The following is a 16,531-nucleotide window of genomic DNA, read 5'->3' as shown; positions in this document are numbered from 1 at the left end:
GCCATTTACTGTAGGTCAATAAAGGCTGGCATTTATTAGTTGAAATCCAAAGGTTAAACAACCACCTTTCGCGTCGTTTGAACTCGTAGCAGCAATTTCATAACCGATATGGCTACATGAAATACAACAGAAACTCCAACTGTAGAATTGGCATTCGAGCCAGTTTGGAAGAGTTTAAATTAAAAGTTCTGGAGAAACATTGGGGGGGGGAAATGTTCTGAATCGCCCGAGAAGCATAAGGAATTGCATTAAAATCAAGTTTCCATAATTAGCTCTTGGACGTTCATAATTTCCCAGCCCACCCAAAATTATGTGATCTTTTAGGGCAAGCAATTTTTCTACTTGTGTGAGTTATATTTATAGAGGTAGCCCTCGACTTACAACAGTTCATTTATTGACCGTTCAAAGTTACAGTGGAATTGAACAAAATGACTTATGACCCATTTTTCACACTTGCAACCATTGCAGCAAACCCATGGGTCATGTGATCAAAATTCTGAAGCTTAGCAACTGATTCATATTTATGGCAGTTGCTGTGTCCCGGGATCATGTGATCCCCTTTTGCGACCTTCTGACAAGCAAAGTCAATGGGCAAGCCAGATTCACTTCACAACCAGGTTTCTAACTTAACAACTGCAGTGATTCACTTAAGAACTGTGGGAAGAAAGGTTGTAAAATGGGGCAAAACTCACTTGACAACTGTCTCACTTAGCAACAGAAATCTGGGACTCAATCTTGGTCGTAAAGGGAGGACTACTGGTTTTACTAACAAAATATTGCCCTTGGCTCATCAAAATCTGGGACAATCTTGAAGTTCAACCAAGTCCTATCGCTGTCTTCAGATAACTCCCAGCTGGCTCCTGATTTTCTCAGGGAAAACTCCATTAATACGTATCTATAGACATGTGCAGCTAGAGAGATTTACTAGAGCAGGGGTCTTCAAACTTGGCCCTATTAGGACTTGTGGACTTCAACTCCCTGAATTCCTCAGCCAGCGTGCCTTGCTGAGGAATTCTGGGAGTTGAAGTCCACAAGTCCTAAAAGGGCCAAGTTTGAAGACCCCTGTACAAGAACTTCAAATTCCTCATTGAAAATTGCAGAGGGCGAACTGTGGCCAGGATACCCTACATATTTCCACCTCGCTCCCCCGATTTGAAACCCATTCAAACGAAGACACTTGAAGACTAAACTCTGCTACCAACCGCATGAAAGGTATACTGAGGAGAACAAGGTACCAAACGTCAGCCGGCCACGCTATCAAAGCTTTAGACAGATGTTTGGTGTATTCTCCTCATTCTAAGCATTTGGATGTTTCTGATAACAGCAGGGAGATGATACTTTGCTTCTCTGACGTTCTCTCCTAAAAACACGGTGAACCCCTAGGTTACACTTTGTCTCCCAGTTACAATATTATAAGGCAAGACAGGTAGCCTGTGCTTCTTCCAAAAAGAAATGGTGAAACACAATCAAACCTACTGTCACCCACCTGCTTTGCTAAATTTCCTCCGCCCTCCAACAGCATGGTTGATGTTGCAAGGCATGTCCAACCTGACCCAGAGGCCACAGGTTCTGAATATACCGCCATCAATCATGTAAAAGAGATGCTCTTGAGGAAAGTTAGAAACCATCCCGTTTGGGTCTTCACAGAAAGAAAGAAAAAGTAGAGACATTTGCTTTCTAAGGTGCATAACACTACATTGTACCTCTGTGTGCCACAAATCGAAAGATACGGAAGCCAACATCAATAGTTTAGATAAGCCAGCATTAAGCAGGGCGCTGTAGTGAGGAAAGTGTCAGACCAAGGCTGGGAAGACCCAGGTTCGAGTCCAGCCTTAGCCATGCAGTCTCTCATCCACTTAATCCCTCTCACCCCAGAAAAACTGGACGAGAGGGTGTTACGGATATTGCTTTGTATCCCTTGGACAAAAGTGAGACGTAAATCTATCAACAACCTAAGATATGCAGATGATACCACTCTAATGGCAGAAAGTGAAGAGGAACTAAAGAGCCTCTTGTTGCGGGTGAAGAAGGAGAGTGCAAAAGTTGGGTTGAAACTAAACATTAAGAAAACCAAAATCATGGCATCCGGCCCTCTCAATTCCTGGCAAATAGATGGGGAAGAAATGGAGATAGTGACAGATTTTATTTTCCTGGGCTCCAAGATCACCGAAGATGGGTACTGCAGCCAAGAAATTAAAAGACGCTTGCTCTTTGGGAGGAAAGCTATGGCAAATCTAGACAGCACACTAAAAAGCAGAGACATCACCCTGCCAACAAAAGTGCGTATAGTCAAGGCCATGGTCAGTTGCAATGTATGGCTGTGAAAGTTGGACCATAAGAAAGGCTGAGCACCAAAGAATTGAGGCCTTTGAACTATATGGTGCTGGAGAAGACTCCTGCGAGTCCCTTGGACTGCAAGGCAATCAAACTGGTCAGTCCTAGAGGAGATCAACCCTGACTGCTCTTTAGAAGGTCAGATCCTGAAGTTGAAACTCAAATACTTTGGCCACCTAATGAGAAGGAAGGACTCACTGGAGAAGAGCCTAATGCTGGGAAAGGTTGAAGATAAGAGAAGAAGGGGACGACAGAGAATGAGGTGGCTGGATGGAGTCACTGAAGCAGGAGGCGTGAGATTAAATGGTCTCCAGAAGATGGTAGAGGACAGGAAGGCCTGGAGGAATGTTGTCCATGGGGTCATGATGGGTCGGACATGACTTTGCAACTAACAACAACAAATCTAAGAAAGAAATAAAATAAATCAACAGGCCCAAGAAAGATACAGCCAAGCCAAAACAAGGGGACAAAAATCTCCTATGGCTAGGATGAACTTCTCTTCAGCAGATGTCTGAACACTCAGAAATGATCAGGTGGATGCAGTACCTATTCCAGGAACAACACCTTTCTCTCTGAGGTCTACGGAGATTTTCCATCATCCAGGTCATGGTCGTCCCAAAGATGCTTTTCCAAAAGGCAACTGGACTTTCTTGTTTTGATTTGGGGGTTTTTTTTGGGGGGGAGGGATAATGTCTCAATTCTCATCTGAGAAGCCTCTTCAGTTCAGTTCTGTCTGTGGTGCAACACACCAACCTGAGTAGTGGTGGGATTCAAATAGGTGAACAACCGGTTGTCTGTGTGAATGCCGCTTCCGGAAGTCCGTTCTGGGCCTGGGCAACCAAAAATTAGCTACCGGTCCTGCCGAAGTGGTGCAAACCGGCTGAATCCCACCACTGAACCTGAGCCTCTTAAAACACACACACACACACACACACACACACACACACACCGGGGAGGAACTGTGATTCCAGAGATGGTGCTTCAAAAACCGATTGAGACAGGCCACGGGCCTCTTGCAGTCTTGGCACCTCCTGGAAAAGTGAGGTGGCTGCTTTAAAGACGCGCGTGAGCTTGGATGGGTTTGTTAAAGCTACCACATCTTCTTTTATGGAGCTGTTTTTGTGACATGGCTTTCGAAGGAGAATAATGTTCCTCTGGACAGCCTGTGTGGTTCATTCGATCTAACGAGACAGCCGAGACTTCTATTCTTTTGTTTTTTTGTTTGTTTTAAAACAATCTTTCCTGAAGTGGCAGCTTCCTCACACTCTTCCCACACCGCAACTGAATTCTGCAAAAAGGCAGCACGGAGAGGAAATGTTCCTTTCCATGCTGTTTGTGTTCCCTAGCAGCGCAACTGGGCGGCCGTCACTTCTCTGAAGGACGCCTTGGTCTTCAGATACTGCTCGGGGGTCTCTTAAACCCCTGAAGAAATTTGTGAAGTAGTATTTCAAAACACCCCGTTCTAATTTTAGCAACGCAACCAAAATTATTCAAAGGGCCAGCTTCTACTGTTGAAACCGAGGAAGAGGTCCCTTAGACATCACGCCACAGAGAAATAATAACAACAATAGCACAAGGCTTATCCAGTTAAAAAAAAAAGCAATACAAATAGTCCTCAACTTACGACAGTTCATTTTAGTGACCCTTCAAAGTCACAATTGCCCTAAAAAATAGTGAACTGTGACCGTTTTTCACATTTACAACTGTTGCAGCATCCCCTCGGGTCGCGTGATCAAAATTCAGATCTTGGCAACTGACTCACATTTATGATGGTCGCAGCCTCCCAGGGTCAGGCGATCCACTTTTGTGACCTTCCGACGTGCAAAGCCAATGGGGGAAGCCAGATTCACTGAACAACCAGGTTACTAAACTTAACAATTGCAGGGATTCATATAACAACTGCGGCAAGAAAGGTGGTCAAATAGGGCGAAACTCAATGAACTGTCTCTCTTTGTTGTTGTTGTTGTTGTTAGTTGCGAAGTCGTGTCCGACCCATCGCGACCCTATGGACAATGTTCCTCCAGGCTTTCCTGTCCTCTGCCATCTTCTGGGCTCCATTTAAGCTCACGCCTACTGCTTCAGTGACTCCATCCAGCCACCTCATTCTCCGTCGTCCCCTTCTTCTATTGCCCTCAATCTTTCCCAGCATTAGGCTCTTCTCCAGTGAGTCCTTCCTCCTCATTAGGTGGCCAAAGTATTTGAGTTTCAACTTCAGGATCTGGCCTTCTAAAGAGCTGTCAGGGTTGATCTCCTCTAGGACTGACCGGTTTGATCGCCTTGCAGTCCAAGGGACTCGCAGGAGTCTTCTCCAGCACCAGAGTTCAAAGGCTTCAATTCTTTGGCGCTCAGCCTTTCTTATGGTCCAACTTTCACAGCCATACATTGCAACTGGGAAGACCATAGCCTTGACTATACGCACTTTTGTTGGCAGGGTGATCTCTCTGCTTTTTAGTGTGCTGTCTAGATTTGCCATGGCTTTCCTCCCCAGGAGCAAGCGTCTTTTAATTTCTTGGCTGCAGTCCCCATCTGTCTCTCTTAGCAACATTAATTTGGGGGCTCGGTTGCGGTCATCGGTTGAGGACTGCCTGTATCCCAAACTTTCACAGCAAATAAATAAAGAAAAAGTTATAGACTAAAGCTCACCAAATATGAAAAAAAGCCTTAAAATTATAATCCAAGGCATAGCGAGTATGGAGTGAGTCTCACTGGAACGCCTGCAAACCACCCCTGAGTAAAAAATGCACCAGATCATAAAGAAAAGAAAATGTGCTGGGTTTTTGTTTTTTTTGCATCTTTTGTGTGCCTGTGTTGGTAAGGGTTGAAGCACAATGCAATTTTCAACAATGAGGAATTGCCAGCCTTCCCTGAATTTCTTGTGACACACAAAGGAGGAGAAATCCTATATTCTGCAACTGTATGCAGCACATTGGTTAAATTTAATTATCTTTCTCCTATGAAAGATTAATAAATCTTCAGGACCCGGTGTTGGGGCTCTGGGATAATTATTCAGAATGCATACAGTTTCAGATCTGGTTTCATTCAAAGAAGGATTATTAATCAAATGTCTGCCATAAACCACAGCAAATGGCTTTTTTTGTTTTTTTCCTTTTTTTTAAAAAAAAAATCTCATTACAGTAGTCTCTCTTCCTTTTTTCCAATGCTTTATATTATACGCACAGTTATATATATATATATTAGAATTCATTAGAACCATTTTAGAACCTATTAAAACTCATTTAAAAAATCCCAGTTCACCCATAACTTAACTATACGTTTATAAAACAGACTGTTAACTTTCGTAGAATTTATCTCCCTGGTTTTGTACTGATGGGATATTTGCATCAATAAGCCTTCATGTTGGAAATTCTGAAAACGGGAAGATTATATGACATCCTTATTTTTTTGGCATTGGGGATGGTCGACAGAAGAAAGGAGGGCCATAGCAAGAACAAACTTCCCCTGTGATCTTTCTAGCTCTGGGCTACCGTTCAGATGCTTCTCACCTGCTGGAAAATGATTCTGCCACAACAACAACAAAAAAAACTCTTTTGGTCCGTGAGTTAATCTTTCCTTCCTCCTCCATCCTCCTCACAGCTCTTATACCCAACTGCTGACTCTGTTCACCTTGAATATTTTTTTTCTGTTGCAACATGGAGGGCAACCCACAGAAGGAAGGAAGTGCAAGGAAGTAAGATGATATCAAAACAAAATTTTGAAGCCCAATTGGCATGGATTATTTCCCTCTCAATCTAGACGGGTGTGCAGAGACCAAACGTGAATCCTTAAGCATCAAACTATTCAGGTGAACGCGGACATTAAGAAGGGCCAGATCTCACCTTTGGTAGCCACGGGCCATTCAGCGGCTTTAAGAGGCAGCTAGTTACTCATTACAGTCCCATTTTCTACACCACCCTTGAAAAGAGCGGGCATAGGATTGGTTAAGGTGTAAGGATTGGTTAAGGTGTAAGCGAAAGAAAGACACTCATGGGGAAAAGGACAGGTTTTGTGTAAAGCCAATGAGTTTGGGTGTTATGTGTGAGCTGCACCAAGGCTCTGACAGTTCTTGTTAGGGAGCAAGTCCCACTGAACACAGAGGGCTGCCTTGCTGGATAACCAGGTAGAGAATGACATTTTCATCCTTAAAGTGTGGTCCATCTGCAACTGGAATAGGCTGGTTCTGCTGGTGAGGAACTAGATTCCCAGTCTTCAGCAAGACACACACACACACACACACACACACACACACACACACACACACACACTGCTCTCTATGTCAAGCACACTTCTTTCCAAAGATGAGACTGGAACCATCCACAGTTCCTCTGTTTCAAGTATTCATTGAAGTTTCAACTTCAAGATGAAACCTCAACGTGGCAAGGTGGAATCTGGTCGTGGAAACGTTCTAAGACGCGGGCAGTTTCATGTGGGTGACCGCCAGGAACTTGAGGGAGAACAAGAAGCAGCATCGGCCATGCCAGAGCAATGCACAGGTAGGTCTCTACCTGGTGTCAGGTAGGACTTCTCTCTCCTAGGACAGAATGAAGCAACATCTGGAAAAGAGGTGAGAACCGAGGAGGCAGGGAGGGCCAAAGACTGTCCATTTCTTAATTTCTTGCTACTGTATATTTAAGGAAATGCCATGCACTTTTTCTGCCTCTGAGCCAAGCCAACAGGCTACACCATCCATGGTTCCTCATTCCCTGAGTTGAACCAGCTGTAGGGATGCCAAGGGCTGGCTTTGCTTTTGGCAATTGAGTCTCACAATAAGGCAGTATCTCCACTTTTTTTTTCCCTTCTCTTTCTTTGTCGCTTTCTTTGTCCACCTGGGATTGCTCAACGTTTCTCACAGGAAGTCAGCCCTCCGATGTGGGCCAGCATAAATTGAAAAATTGGTCCCCTGGATATAGAAATTGGACTCAGTGGGCAAAGCTGAATCTTCATATATTTTGAGATCTGGAGGATTTCAGCTGGACAGATTCGAAGCGGTCCTCTTTTTCCTAGGTCAGAAAAGAAAAAAAGGTTGAAGGTGGTCACTGATCCACCCAACAGAATTGAACAAAAGGCCCCTCCCTAACGTAGCGTTCTCGCTGAGACCAAGAGAAGTGTGGTTCCAGCAAGACTACAAAATAGCAATAGCAATAGCACTTAAGACTTATATACCGCTTCTCAATGCTTTTACAGCCCTCTCTAAGTGGTTTACAGAGTCAGCCTGTTGCCCCCAGCAATCTGGGTCCTCATTTTACCGACCTCAGAAGGATGGAAGGCTGAGTCAACTTTGGGCCAGTTAGGATCGCACTGCTGGCAGTAGGCAGAATTAGTCTGTAATACTGCATTCTAGCTACTGCGCCACCACGGCTCTTAATAATAGGGAAAATATAACAAAAATATAATATATATTATATTTCATAACAAAATATGTTAAAATATAACAAAACAAAAGTCAAATCAAAACGGCAATTTGATTTTTGACACTTGCTTACTGCATAGACACAACTATGTAACTCTTTTAGCCATGATATCCAAATGGTTTGCAACCGCCTTTGTCTGGAATGGTTTTTTTTTCCCCAGTTTTCCAGGCTAGTCTACAGCCCTAGGATCCCCTGGTGGTCTCCCATCCAAGTACTAATCAAGCCTTCCCTTTTTCTAGTTCTAAACCAAACCATTGATAAACATATCAAGTCCATTAGAAGCTTTTAGATAGACATTGGGCTGCACTTGAAGATTGAATTATCTAATTTTACGAGTTCCCACGGAACATTTAATTGCAAAATAAGCAGGCATATACATAGAATGAAGGCTACTGCTAAGTTTGTAAAGCCGCCCTGAGTCTTCGGAAAAGGGCGGGATATAAATGGAATTTAAATTAAATTAAAAATTAAAAAATTAAAAAATTAAATAAATAAATAAATAAATAAATAAATAAATAAATAAATAAATAAATAAATAAATAAATAAATAAGACAGATGGGTACATATGACAAAGACACCAACCCACACAAATTCAAAACCAAAATAAGCAGCCCCTCTTCTGGATACAGCTGCCAAGTCTCTCTGGATAAGCAGATGGTGTGAACCACGCATTTAACTACCTGTAATGTTTGGACTGCTGCCAAATTATACACATATGCAATTATCCATGTCTGTTCTCCAAACACAGGATGGTACGAGGTCCGAGTACAGCAAAACACAGCAGCTTCAAACGCAGGTGCTGGCTTGCGAATCATTAAAGCAGCCCTGTCTCTTTTCTGGATCGGGCAGGCATCGCGAGAGTGTTTCCGCTACAGTCACACGATTCCAGAAAAGAGACATAGCTGCTTTAAGAAGTGATGGATGTGGGCCGCATTTGTCCTTTTGGAGGTTCCAGATCAAGCCTAAAGCCCTGTACAAACCCAGGGGTTTTAAAGGTGGCAATGGCAGCGACCTGCTTTTGAGGGTCTTCTTCTAGCCTCCCTAAAGGCTAAAAAGCAATCCAAAATTATTTGCTCGCCCTGCTTCCAATGATCTCACCAAATCATCTGATGCCCTCCTGTCTTCTCCTTCAGAAGATGCTCCAACTTGAAATAATAGAACCAAAAAAGGCATTTCATCTCTTCAAATTAGGGAAAGATGACCCATGAAATCAGGAACTGAATTTGATTATCTAACCTCACGTATAGCGGGGTGTGTGTGTGCGTGTGTGTATCTGTGTGCGAGGACTGAGATTCCACCTATTACATTTTGTACCTAGTTTGCATACTTATCCCACACTGGGGGAGGGGGGAGAATTATCTTTCCAGCACCACTTTTTATTCGGCTCACTCAGCTCTTGTTAAAACGTTCCATTTTGAAGATGCTTATTGTCTAAATTTTAAATAGCTTTCTAAAGATTTTCTGGAAGCTGCTTTGAGGTTGAGGGAGAGAAAGGGACATGACCGTTTTACGAGAATGAACTCCCTCGAGTGAAAAAAAAAAAAACCAATGCGCAAGAGGGGGGGAAAAATCACATGAAATGCAGAGAAGATTTTGCACGTTAAGAAAAAATAATAATGAAATTGCATAGAGGATGCTCCTTATAAAGCTTGTGCTGTGCAATGACCAGTTTTATTTATTAAATATTCCATACAGGTGGTCCTCAACTTACAACTGAAATCGGGACCAGAATTTCCAGTGCAAAGCAAAGCAATTGTTAAGTGGGTTGTGACCAATTTTACGACCTTTTTTGGTAGGTGGATAGCAATAGTAATGACACTTGTATACCGCTTCAGAGTGCTTTACAGCCCTTTCTGAGGGATTTTACAGAGTCAGCCTATTGCCCCCCAACAATCTGGGTCCTTATTTTACCCACCTCAGAAGGATGAAAGACTGAGTCAGTCAGGATCGAACTGCTGGCAGTGGGCAGAGTTTGCCTGCAATGCTGCATTCGAACCACTGCACCACCATGATCAAAGGGATGTCCTTTGAGGCAGCTGCTATGAGTGCCTTAGAGCAGGGGTCCTCAAACTTGGCCACTTTAAGACTTGTGGATTTCAACACCCAGAATTCCCCAGCCAGCATGGCTGGCTGGGGAATCCTGGGAATTGAAGTCCACAAGTCTTAAAGTGACCAAGTTTGAGGATCCCTGCGTTAGAGGATGTAGGTGCTTTAATATTCCGGGATATGGTATTTTGCTTTCAGCAATGACTTTGGAGAAATGCTTTTCCTTTGTGGTATGGGTCCCAGATAGTTGGCTTGCTTAGATATTTTCATCTCATTGACTTCCACCTTTTTCTAAACAGCAATAGCACTTAGACTTATATACCGCTTCACGGTGCTTTACACAGCCCTCTCTTAGTGGTTTTACAGAGTCAGCATTTTGCCTCCAACCATCTGGGTCCTCGTTTTACGACCTCAGAAGGATGGAAGGCTGAGTCAACCTTGAGCTGGTCAGGATCGAACTGCGGGCAGCGGGCAGAGTTTGCCTGCAATGCTGCATTCAAACCACTGCGCCACCAAGGCTCTGCAGTGGTTAGGTAAATCGTGGTCATTAAGCAAATGCTGCTTTCCCTATGGACTTTGCCTGTTGGAAGCTGATTGGGAAGGTCACAATGGAGATCACGTGATCCAAGAATGCTGGAACCATTATAAATATATGCCAGTGGCCAAACACCTGAATTTGATCTCATGACCATGGGGATGCTGGATGATGGTCATAAATCTTAATTTTAATTTTAACTGGGGTTTTATTTGTTCAGGGACGGATATAATTTTTTAAATTGTTTTTAACTTTTGTATTTTTTGTTTTAATCACCCTGTAAACTGCCCTGAGTCCTTCGGGAAAGGGCGGTATATAAATATAATAAAATAAATAAAATAAAATAAATAAAACACATTTTTCTGTGCTATTGTAACTTCAAACAGTCACTAAAGAAATGGTGATAAGCGGAGGATAGCTGTTTTGGCACAATTAGTCAGTGGAACAGCTTGTCTCCAGAAATTGTGGGTGCTCCACCACTGGAGACTTTTAAGAAGAGACTGGACAGCCATTTGTCAGAAACGATATAGGGGGTTGGACTAGAAGACCTCCAAGGTCCCTTCCAGTTCTATTATTCTGCTGTTCTTTTTTCCTTCCTTCCTCCTTCCTTCTCTCCCTCCTTTCTCCATCACTGGAGGCTCTTAAGAAGAGACTGGACAGCCATTTGTCAGAAATGATATAGGGGGTTGGACTAGAAGACCTCCAAGGTCCCCTCCAATCCTATTATCCTTCCTTCCTTCCTTCCTTCCTTCCTTCCTTCCTTCCTTCCTTCCTTCCTTCCTTCCCTTCCCTTCCCTTCCTCCTTCCCTTCCTTCCTTCCTTCCTCCCTCCTTTCTCCATCACTGGAGCTTTTAAGAAGAGACTGGACAGCCACTTGTCTGAAAAGGTATAGGGTCTCCTGCTTGAGCAGGGGGTTGGACTAGAAGACCTCCAAGGTCCCTTCCAACTCTGTTATTTGTTATTTTCCTCTAAATTATTCTGTTGTGATGCTTCAGAGGACCAGATACCACTGCAGTCAGAAATTACTTCTTGGGGTTCCCACGCTTACCTTCGTGGCCAGGGATTTGAGTTTTCCTAACAGCGACTGTTTATTCGAATACACTATTTCCTCTTCGTTGTCTTCTCCTTCCATGATCGCACAGCTATCAGCAGCCGGAAGCTCGCACTCTTTTGAATTGGCCGTCATTACCAATTTCGAATATTTATACTCCAATCTGCGGAAACCAATACAGACAGAAGCAATGTTGGCGCTAAATTGACTGCTTTGATTAAAGAAAAAGAAAAAATACAGTTACTTTTGTTTCCACTTCCGGGAATCTGCTTGCGGTGGGAGGGGGGGGAATTAAACCTTGATTTTGCTTTTTTGCCTGTTTAGATAGTTTTTTTATATAGAAATGGCTAGTTTATATTACCATGTAAACGTAAAAAGTTGAGGTTTGATGTTATTATCTTATTCTGCTGCACCAAAGGGAGTTGGAAGTCAACGCTTTTTCTTTCTTTTTCCACTTTTCCCCTACGCTTTTTCCTTCTCCCTCCCCTACTCTCCCACTATTGTCTTTTCTATTTTTGTATTTTATATTATATTATTGAGCCTTGGTGGAGCAGTGGGCTAATGCCTCCTTAAGTAACACCAGCTGCCTGCAATTAGTGCAGGTTCGTGTCCCACCAGGCTCAAGGTTGACTCAGCCTCCCATCCTTCCCAGAAAGGTAAAATGAGAACCCAGATTGTTGGGGGCAATTAAGCTGACTTTGTAATAATGCCGCTTGGGGTGTGTGTGAAAGCCCTAATAAGCAGGCATATACATAGAATGAAGGCTACTGCTAAGCTTGTAAGCCACCCTGAGTCTTCGGAGAAAGGGCGGGATATAAATGGAATTAAAATAAAAAAAATAAACTATTTTTTAAAAAAAGAAAAAAGAAGCAACCTTGTCAACTCACAGAGACTATAACTGGGGGTATTAATCAGCGAGATAAGAAAAGATTCTTCTTCCGGTAGATATTTAATACAATTAAGCAGAGCTTCCTACCAGATGCAGAAGCAAGGCAATGCAAACATAAGTTGCATATCAAAAGTACGGAAGACTTTGGGGGAGTTTTCAGAGGCCACCCCTCCCTCTCCTTCATAATTTATGGTGCAAGTTGACAAGAGCCCTGCAGTTTGGCTCCTTAGCAAGGCAAGGTGCCAAACTAAGAGTGGGGAATCAGGAAAGGGGGGTGGGTGGGCCAATGGAACTCTCCAACAATGGGAGGACAGACTGTCTCTCAAGAGAGGCAGGAAGCAAAGTAATCGTGTGCACACTGATGATGTTACCTAGCTTGGTAATGAAACGTCTGCAAGAAAACCAGCAAGCTCAGGGAGCACCGAGGAACCCAAATTAGATCTCACCCATTTGCTGTAGCCTCACAACGGCGTCATTATAAAATGACGCTGTTGTGAGGCTACAGCAAATGGGTGAGATCTAATCAACGTGGCATCCCATTTTGCCCCCTTGTTGATTTGGCTATGATTTCTTGTTAATGAGATTTTTTTTTTTAAAAAAAAGATGGATTCCTTCTTGAGATGGTTAATTTGGGGGGAAAGGATAAACAGAGTCACTCCAGAAACTCTTGTCAGCTGAGATCTAGAAAGCCAGAGAAAGACAGGACCCTGAGCTGAATTGAACTCTGCAAAATCAGCCAATCAACTAGATTTCTCCTTAAAAGGACATAGGGCACTCACTTCTGATTTTTCTTCCAGAAGTAGCAAGTTAAGGCAATGAGCAGGACTCCTGTGAAGGCACCAACCCCTGCGCCGACTTTCAGCCAGAAATCCACCGTTTCACAAATTATAATCTTTTTTTCAGGCAAGGAAACCCCTTTTATACATAACTTCGGTTCATTCCAGACATATAAGGTTTCCTAAGAGAGAGAATGAATGAATGAATGAATGAATGAATGAATGAATGAATGAATGAATGAGTGAGTCATCAATCAATCAATCAATCAATCAATTTTATACATTTGATTTTTCCTAGGAGACAATTCCACTCAGTTCTACGGAGCTTACATTTACAGTAAGCAATGACATATTAAGTCAATCCCAGGCCAGCTAAGGAGAAGTAAGAAATAATGCACGTATATACAAGTAGATACGTTTTTTATTTAAACAGTTTAATATTAAACTGGAACATCCTAGGAGCCTAAGGATCTAATCAACCATCGTCTATGATTTCCAGTGAGGACAAATAATTCCACGGTAAGTAAACAGTCAGGATAGGAATGCAATTAGTATTGTTTTTCCCCCTTTCTCTCTTCCTCATTGTAAAGCACATTTAATTGACTCCTCTCTGTTATGTTTCTAAGCAAGACCTCATATTCAAGATATTTCTTCTATCTGCACACTGCTGAAGATACGCTTTTGCTTAAGAAGTAATTTCCTCTCTGGGCCATCCTATTCTTAGCATCTTCTGTAAGAATCTTTGCAAATAACAAGGACTAGGTCTTCCATTTATGGGGATTCTCAGTCATCCAGGTCATGGTTGTCCCAAAAGTGCTTTTTCAAAAGGCAACTGGACTTTGTTGTTGTTTTTTTTCCCTTGAAGACATTTTGCTTCTCATCCAAGAAGCTTCTTCAGTTCTGGAGAAGTTCTTCAGTTCTCCAGAACTGAAGAAGTTTCTTAGATGAGAAGCAAAACGTATTCAAGGGGGAAAAAACAAAGGAAAATCCAGTTGTTTTTTGAAAAAGCTGCTTTGGGACATCCATGACCTGGATGAATGAGACTTTCCACAGACAGAAGACCTAGTCCTTTTTACTTGGGACTAGATCTTCCATTCAAACAATATTTTCACCAGCCATATATTATTTTATATCCTGCGGACATCTTAATATATGGCCGCATTTAAGAGGGCTGGCAAATTTCTCACCCTTTCTTTTGAATACAAGATCTCCAACGGCATTCATCCACACCCATTTTTGTCCCCAAAGAACAGATCTAGTGGCTTCCATAAAACTAGCCAGGGATCAACTGGGGGTTTGTAAACAACTCTCTTCAACAACTGGCACCTTATTCCTTTCTTTGTGTTTCTCATTTTAAATGATTTTAAGTCTTAGTATATTCTCATATTTCGAAGTACTTATGTTTCAGCTCTGCTCGTGGAAGAAAAAAAAATGAAGACCCAAGGTCACTGATGGCGCTGACATGGTTCCGATGAATGACACAACTTAAACAAGTTGCAGGCACACTATTTATATAAAAGTCTTTGTAATGAAATGAAACATTGGCACTCATGGAGGGATGCCAGAATCTGAAATCTCCTCCCCCCAAACCCATCGTAACACACACACAATCCCCCCCTTATCTACATGTCATAAATCACATTATCCAATTAGTTTTACATATGAGGTCTCTCCTCCCATTCTGTACTGGGGCCTTTTCTTATCTTCTCAAAATAGTCGTTAGAAAATTCCCTCCCTTCAAGATTCAAAGTGAAGCAGTTTAAACAAAAACATGCCAATGTTTGCAGCATTGACAGGCGTATTTGGGATTTCTCACGCCCTACCCAAATTTGTAACAGAATTAGAATTTTTAATCAGATAGAAAGCATACTGTAGTGTCCAACTACACAGCCTGTGTTGATCCTGCCACCAAAGACGTAACTAGTTAATTACCTGGTGCCCCTTTTTACAAGCCCCTTCGATCTCGTGATAGTCCTGCTCGTTACACATGGGACAAGCTTCTGCGCTTTCCCACAAGAAGTGGAATATACACCCATCACAGGTACCTGCGGGACAAGAACTGGAGGAAAAAATACTGGCTGAGTTAGAGGGATGCATTCAAAAAGGGAGAACATTGTTAACTGTAATGCTGTCTACATGGGGCTGCCCTAGAAGACCACTCGGAGGCTCCAACTGGTGCAGAATGCAGCCACGCGAGTTGTGCTGGGAGTCTCCCGATACTCCCATGTTACACCTTTGCTCCGCGAGCTGCATTGGCTGCCGGTTGCCCTCCGGGTGAGATTCAAGGTGTTGGTAATGACTTACAAAGCCCTACATGGCATGGGTCCGGATTACCTACGGCAACACCTGCGGCCAGCATCAACTTCCCTCCGTCCAGTGCACTCCCACAGAGAGGGCCTCCTCAGGGTGCCTCCGATCAAAGAATGTTGATTGGTGGCCCCTAGGGGGAGGGCGTTCTCTGTGGGTGCGCCAGACCTGTGGAACTGCTTGCCGGTCGAGCTATGGATGGCCCCCGACCTTCGCTCCTTCCGGCGGGATCTAAAAACTTATTTATTCGAGCAATCCGACCTGGTTTGATGGGTTAGGGTTGGGGTTTTAATATGGCTTTTAATTACTGTTTATATTCGGGCATAATATTTAATAGTTTTTTAACTTTTGTACTTTGTTTTTATATTTATTGCCCTGTACACCGCCCTGAGTCCTTCGGGAGAAGGGCGGTATAAAAATTTAATAAATAATAATAATAATAAATAACTTAATTGGTTCTCAAAGAGGCTTCTACCATGTCACCAGTGCATGTCCTGCAAAAAAAGCTGGCCATAAACGATGTTCTGAAAACGCAGAACAATGGCCTGTTGCTAAATTCACCTCCTACATCCAAGATAAACATATTATGAGCACTCTGCTTCTTTAATGGGTGGCATCTTAGTTACTCAGTGGTGCTTTCAGCCATCCTCCAACAAGGGATCCTGCTGGAGTCTAATCTCTAACACGTGGTCTTCTCCTCCTCCTCTTCTGATTCTGAGTTAGCAGCATGCACACATTTGGAGTCATCCAAGGGCTGGTCTTTTGCAAGCGTCAATCTTACACACTGTTTATAGTTTAGTTTGCAGATGGTTAAGAGTTCAGCCTGGTGCAATTATGGAAAGGAAAGGGGTCCAATCTAAACTACAAGGTCAAATTCGGCAGAGCCTGTCTAGGAGGAAAAAAATAAACAAAAATTCTATGGAGTAAGAGTGAAATATGTTAGGAAGAAGAATACGAGCAAGATATTCTAGACCAGTTTTTAAGATGGTCTTCAGGAATCTGTTCTGTGGAGAGATTTCAAAGCAGGGGTCTTCAAACTTGTCCCTTTTATGAGTTGTGGACTTCAACTCCCAGAATTCCTCAGCCAGCATGCCTGGCTGAGGAATTCTGGGAGTTGAAGTCCACAAGTCATACAATGGCCAAGTTTGAAGACCCCTGTTTCAAAGCAATGGTGAACATGGATG

General features: G+C 42.9%; 1 protein-coding gene across 2 annotated transcripts in view; it reads right to left on the bottom strand.

Annotated features, from left to right (window-relative positions):
• Positions 1–4,866: 4,866 nt before the first annotated feature.
• ELAPOR2 (endosome-lysosome associated apoptosis and autophagy regulator family member 2) overlaps positions 4,867–16,531 on the bottom strand; it is a 102,825-nt gene continuing 91,160 nt past the window's right edge. Inside the window, exons 19-22 of one of the 2 annotated variants that reach the window (XM_083366243.1) lie at positions 14,973–15,099; positions 13,044–13,222; positions 11,373–11,538; positions 4,867–7,331 (exon numbers count right to left, since the gene is read on the bottom strand). In XM_083366243.1, coding sequence (XP_083222369.1) covers positions 7,272–7,331; positions 11,373–11,538; positions 13,044–13,222; positions 14,973–15,099 — 532 coding nt within the window. In that variant the 3' untranslated portion in view covers positions 4,867–7,271. The remainder of the gene's footprint in view (positions 7,332–11,372; positions 11,539–13,043; positions 13,223–14,972; positions 15,100–16,531) is intronic. The other variant, XM_083366244.1, reaches the window with a different exon arrangement.

This window comes from Vipera ursinii (genome assembly GCF_947247035.1).
Source record: "Vipera ursinii genome assembly, chromosome: 6".
In the NCBI taxonomy this organism is placed as follows: domain Eukaryota; kingdom Metazoa; phylum Chordata; class Lepidosauria; order Squamata; family Viperidae; genus Vipera; species Vipera ursinii.
This window is presented reverse-complemented; position numbering and strand designations above follow the sequence as displayed.